General features: G+C 42.2%; 1 protein-coding gene across 1 annotated transcript; it reads right to left on the reverse strand.

The window, feature by feature from the left end:
• Positions 1-712: 712 nt before the first annotated feature.
• Positions 713-5947, reverse strand: ucmab (upper zone of growth plate and cartilage matrix associated b; the record flags this gene model as incomplete). Its single annotated transcript, XM_083972908.1, has 5 exons — positions 713-931; positions 1031-1129; positions 5432-5527; positions 5626-5688; positions 5890-5947. 5 exons carry the CDS (start codon positions 5945-5947, stop codon positions 834-836), a joined length of 414 nt encoding a protein of 137 aa, XP_083829034.1. The 3' UTR covers positions 713-833.
• Between the last annotated feature and the right edge of the window lie 369 nt (positions 5948-6316).

The raw sequence follows: 6316 nt of genomic DNA on the forward strand, positions 1-6316 counted from the left end.
AGTTATTTGATATAGATGTTTAAAATGATTCAGTTATGCAACTGATATTACAAGTGAGTGATTAGAATAACTTGTGTAAATGCAGTACGTTACGTTCACTGTGAACATGTGGTGTGATAATGATTGTAGATCTATTTACCCAGGATCCCTCCAAAACACACTGATTGTCAACTCCATGACTTTTTCTAATTGTATTGGTTTCTAATTGTGTTATTAACATGATTGTTGATCATTTTGAGCAACAACAGTGATAGTTAAGAGACCGTTTTTACTTTTGAGTTGTCGGCTGGATTAAATGTGTTTTTCCTATATAGCCTAGACCAAATGATTTATAGATAAAAAGTTAACAAACAAATAATTAGAGAAAAGGGATGAATTGTTAATCACAATAATTGTTAGTTGTGGCCCTCAACAAAAGGAATAAGTATTTGTTCATACTACCAATACATACAAACAGGCTATTTACTTTTTTGGTATTATGGTAATGCCTTGTGCTTATTTCGATATTCAAACACAGTTTGTGTCAGAGCAAATTGTAACCACTTTAGTTCTACATATTAGAAATTTAGTTGGAAAGATAAAAATCAGGTGGAAAAAAACCAAACAAAAAAACCTTTTGTAGTTATCATTATCACTTGATTACATACAGCAGTGGGGTCAAAGCCAATGTCAGCCACACACGGGATAAAAACAAGTTAAAACATTTGGCGGTGTTGCTGATGTCTCTGCTGTGTAACCACCAGGTTCTGTGGTGAAGAGGATCACTGTCCTGCAGAGGCTGCTTCTTTTAAATGTTAGTATGCGGTCAGCTCCTCTCTCACTGGCCCTCAGACTCAGATGGAGTGGCGGTTGTACTCGTGGGGAGGATGCATCCCGTCGTAGTGAAACTCCCTCCACTGCTCGGTGCTCTCTCTGCTCCTCTCATCTTGCTCTGGAAGATTAGAAGTATTTTAGCGGTTGAATGAACTCGCTCAGTGAATGAACTCATCCCTCTCAGCTGCATAGATTCAGAGATGAGGAGTTCACATACCATCATGTTCCTCTTCAGCGTAGCTCTCAAACTCGTTCCTCTTCTCCTCGTGAAACTCTCTCTTCCGTTCATCTGCCGCCAAAACTAGTCTCTGCTCAGCTGCAAGCACAGAGGATGAATATGGAAAGCTCACTTTAATATGTAATATAATTTCCATTTTGCCATGCCAATACAACTTTATAAAAAACATGTAATTTCAATAAAAGCCATACGAAATTCCTTCTTAAATAAAAAAAGGTAAAATCAGCAAAATCTTAATGTTTCAAAAGTACCAGAACTGGTACTTTTTAAACATTAAAGCAGAAGTAAGCGATCCGGTGGTTTTGGCTAACTTCCTGTCAGCCGATGGAGTTAGCAGTCCCCGCCCTCGTCCCTACGTCACCACATTCACGTGCATCCCTTGGCTGCACACACAGAGAGGACCGCCCCTTTATGCCGTTCTCTCTCCTCATTGGATAAAGGTTGTAGGATACAAGGAAAGTTTTCTCCTCGGCTTACAGCAGAGCAGAGTGACTGACAGACCCGTGTTTCAGACCAAACACTCTATAGAAGTGATTGATGTCGGAAGATATAACTATTTAAGACTTATATTAACACAAATATTCCGCTTACTTCTGCTTTAAGTAAGCTACATTTGTCCTGTGACTGTTAACTGTAACATTATTACTGTAGGTTATTAATGCTGTTGCATGTGAAAGCAACATTTTACTGTTGTATGGTGGCATGAGGTAAAGCTTTCAGAATATTTTTTGTGAACAAAGTGAAATCTGAATCTGAACAAAATCTATAAATATTAATTTGACAAAAAGACTTCCTGTTCATGTCCTGTTTTATTTTGAAGATACATGTCTTGTCTTCCTGTGTCTCACCTGCATTGATCACACCTCAGTGTTTCCTCATTGTCTTTTTTGTTGGTTTGTCTGTGTTGATGTCCTGTGTCCATACGGTGTCCCTGCGTTTTTCCCTATGTGTTTTTCCTTTGGTTACCTCCTTGAATTTAAAAACATCTTTTGTTTCACCTTAGTAGTTGTGTTTTGATTTCTGCAGTTTAGATTTTTGTGTCCAGTTTCTTACAAACCTGACAGGGAGACAGAAGCCGCAGCTGAGACTGACACTGAGTCTTCAGGTAGGTATGAACAGGATGTTTTCCAACATCAGTCTTCAAATACAGTAGCTAGCTACAATTTTAGCTGAGTCCAATTGTCATAACATGGTGTTTTGAACCAGCCTTAGTGTGTTCTTGGACAACAGTGTCAGTGCACCTGAACGCACCGTGAGGAGCTGGAGGTGACAGCGGCATTAAATTAACTAATCAGTGTGGAGTGGTATGAAGACTGTGTTTCAGACATTCAGTGTGAAGACTGGCTGTGAAGAGGAGGCTGCTGTGCTGTGCTGTGCTGTGCCGTGCTGAGCTGAGCTGAGCTGAGCTGAGCTGTGTTGGGTAGAAGAGGACTCCCCCCACTTACCTGGAACCCCCCTCACAGAGGATCACTGGCACCCTAAAGAAGAGGAAAGTTGGATAATTTTCCCTGTTCACCTCTCTCTGGCTCTAACTCTCTCCTAGAAATCAGCAGGCTGCAGGAGACCAAGCTTAACAAAGGTTGAGGCATCAGATGGTGTAGTACTGCAGAAGGAGTGGGCCCCTTCCCCCTTGGAGTTCTACTAAAGCCTCATGATGAGAGGAACCCAGTGAGAGTCGAGGTAACAAGACGTCTATCAATTTTGGTTTTATTATAAACCATTTCCTGGACTTGTTTTAACCTGTGCTGTCCTTTTAGGAATATATTGCCCTGCTGCCCCCCTGATTGAAGGCCGTGCTGCATCTTAAATCCAGCCCACCAGAAATGCTGTTGTAAATAAACAGTGTCTCCCTTTTTATTGCAACTTGTGTCTTGTTATTTTAACTCAACGTGGTTCCCAACCAAATCCAAGTTCTAGAACCTTTTAAACTTTTAAGCTTTTATTCTTAATTGTGTGGTGTGACACAATGTCTTCCACTGATAATGTGTGTTGGATGGACTAATCTGCATCTTTTTGAAACTACAGGTAATGTAGTTAAAAAAAAAAGAGAGACAAACACTTTCAAACCCCCTTGCTGTTGACAAAGTGCACATTTCATAATGGAACCATCCTCTCATTATTGTGAATCTCCCTCTTTGTGTTTTCCAGGACTGGCTGTATTGGATTGTAACTTTGAAAGGGTACCCACCTGATTTGTTTATCTCAGTCTGCGTAAGTGTTTTTTTGTTGTTTTTTTCATGCAGAATGGGTATTTTTTGAACCTTTAAGATCAGTATTATTTTGACTAAAATGTGTGAACCTAACCTTTGAACTGTAATGCTACCAAATCTAAAAGGTTTGGCTAAGGTTGATATAAATCCAGAGAGGTGGTGGCGAGGACTTCATTCAGCCTGGATGTGACCTCTCTGTGACCTCTCTGACATGTGAAGGAGACCAGAGCAAGTTGGTGTCAGTGAAACTGACAGACACACTGACTGCAGTAGCCTAACCTTAGAAAGAGCCATTAGCTGAGATAGGAAAGGTTTGGGATAGCCATGCTAACCTTTCCAAAGTCTGGTCACGACCTTTAACCTTTTAGCAGGATTCCCTACACAAGTCTGTGCGTGCCGTGCGAGCTGCAGCTCCTGTTGGGAATTTGAGCCACTCGGCTGTAAATTAGAAGTCAACATTGCAGACATGGTGCACACTTGCAGGTGAAACCATGTTTGATATCATGGCTAATGAGGTTAGTTTGTTTTTCTGTCAGACAGCTCACCTGCTTCTTTGAATTCCCAACTCAAACAGGAGCATTTCCCTCAAAATCGTACCCACCCCCCCTTATCCACCTACTGCCGACACATTTATCAACTCTTTTCCTTTGCAAATTTCATCTACCTGTCAGAGAAATGTCGTGATTTCACCTCATTATGCAGCAGGAGAGGCTCTTCAAAGCGAGCACTATTTATTTGTCTCACTTTTTTTTACTTGGTTTCTCTGTGACCCCGTTCTGCCTGCGTGTCGGCACATTCCACATTCAGCTCCCAGCCGCTCACCCACTCACTCGTCCATCTCAGTCCTTTCACTGTGTTCTCTGCTTTGTGTTCATTTTATTCCTCCTTTCACAGGCAAAGTGTCTCATTGGTGTTACATGCACACAGCTCCACAGCATGTTACACAACTCCAATTCAGAGCTGCAGTATCTCTGTGTGTGCTCTCACCTTCCTGTTGGCAGAACCCTGTCTAACACTGCTGTTAAATCATCCAAGAATGTCAAACATTGTGCTGTATGCGAATTTTCAGCAAACGTTTGAGGAGGATATTGACGCTGCATCTGCACTGATGTGAGTGTGTGTGTGTGTGTGTGTGAGCTCCATGCAGCCCTGTGGCTCCTGCTGCAGCCTCCAGCAGAGGAGGCAGAGCTGATGTGTGACCAGACAGGTCTGAGGTGGTCCAGAGAGCAGTTAACAGCTGCCGTCATAAAAAAATTCAGACAGCAATAAACATGTTTTCCCTACCGTGCAGTCAGTCAGGCAGTTATTTCATCTATTACTGCGCGCCACGTTTTGGTTTCTTGAAACCAGGAATAAATCTATCACTGTGGCTACACAATAGTCTTTATGCCAGTGGTTCCCAACCTTTTTTGGCTCATGACCCCGTTTTGACATCCCAAATTTCTGGTGTCGCAGCTGTCAATATTTTTATATGCTGCATTTTATTTGAACTCGATCTATATTTGAGAAAGTGAAAGTTTAGAATACAGTTGTTTAAGATTGTATGTGGAGTTTTTAATCATAATTTTAAAAAAATAATCATTAGTTAAAAAAATATGATCAATTACTAGACATTTCAGGCGACCCCATTTGAAATCCAGGCGACCCCACGTGGGGTCCCGACCCCAAGGTTGAAAAACAGTGATTTATGCCATTGTTTCTAGTGCAATGCCATTTCTCTATATGCCAGGGAAGAGGCATTATCCACACACAAACCTGCTGTCTGAAAAACTTTGACTTAAAGGGAACAAAGTGTAAAATCATGACAAAAAACAGCAGGTAAAATATGAAAATTTCTCTGAGTTTCCTGGCTCGTTCTCTCTGGTTTTAACAAGGTGGTACACAAACTTTTTGCACACTGCAAAGTTTTGTAGACAGGTGTTAAGGAACTATTTACTGTGAACAATCCAAGTAATTAAACTCAGTTTCTCATCAAAAAGTAGATGAATTACCATTACACAGGTGGTTTTTTTTTGTTTTGTTTGTTTTTCTTAATATTGAATCCTTGGAAAGGGAAATATAGTGATTCAGTAGGATAAATGTTTTCTAGTAGTTTTGCTGGATGCAAAGTGATGACATCCATTCTGGTGTAACAGCATGAAAATCAATGCGAGTGTAGCTCTGAACTCACCATTGATCTCATCCTGAGATTTCACGCCCCGTCTGCTGCGTTTCCTGAAGAAGGTTGAGGCATCGGCCTCCTTCATGAAAATCCTCTTCAGCGGACCTGCGGTGGAGGCAGGAGGGAGGCTCAGCTCACAACATGAAGGGATAAAGAGAGAGAGGATGTACAGCACAAGAGGTGCAGCTGAGGCAGCTTCTCACCCTGTGGATCTTTAGTGCTGCCTGTGCTGCTGGGCACAGCTGCAGAGTCTGCCTCCGGAGACACTGGGTCAGAGAAGAAAACATGAAAAACACAGAATCTAAGCCCTCCTGCCTATACCTCTCCACCAGAGACAAAGAAAGCAAACAGCTAGCATCATTGTATCTAAAGGAATGAACTCCTGATACACAGATCCACATGCTAGTGAGATGCAAAAAAAAAAAAAAAAAACCTAAATCCAACATCCAACCTCTGCATCAACTCACAGGACAGTGCGAGGAGCACGGTGAGGAGTGCCAGCAGGGTTGCATACGTCCAAGACATCTTTAGCTCTGTGGTTGAATTGTTGGGACACAAGCAGTGAATGAGACCAGGAGGGAGAGAGGTGAGTAAGACGTATGTGAGAGGTGGGGTGGGACACTGGAGGAATATTGACTGCTTGTCAGAGGAGGGAGGGCGCGACCGAGTAGATCTGATAAGAGGCTGAAGCCAACGAGCAGCAACAGAAGGGACAGGAAGGGGCTGAGGACCCAGACTGGACTTTCTTCAGTCACTGCACTGTGTGTTATAGTAAGCAGAGGTGACACCATACATGCACTTTACATTTATTTCTTGTTACCTCAGTCGTGCAATAGACGGGGGCTCACTATAGAGATGACTCTACAGACTGAAAATGCAGCCACTGTCTGGTTA

The sequence above is a fragment of the Trachurus trachurus genome, assembly GCF_905171665.1.
Source record: "Trachurus trachurus genome assembly, chromosome: 6".
NCBI lineage: Eukaryota > Metazoa > Chordata > Actinopteri > Carangiformes > Carangidae > Trachurus > Trachurus trachurus.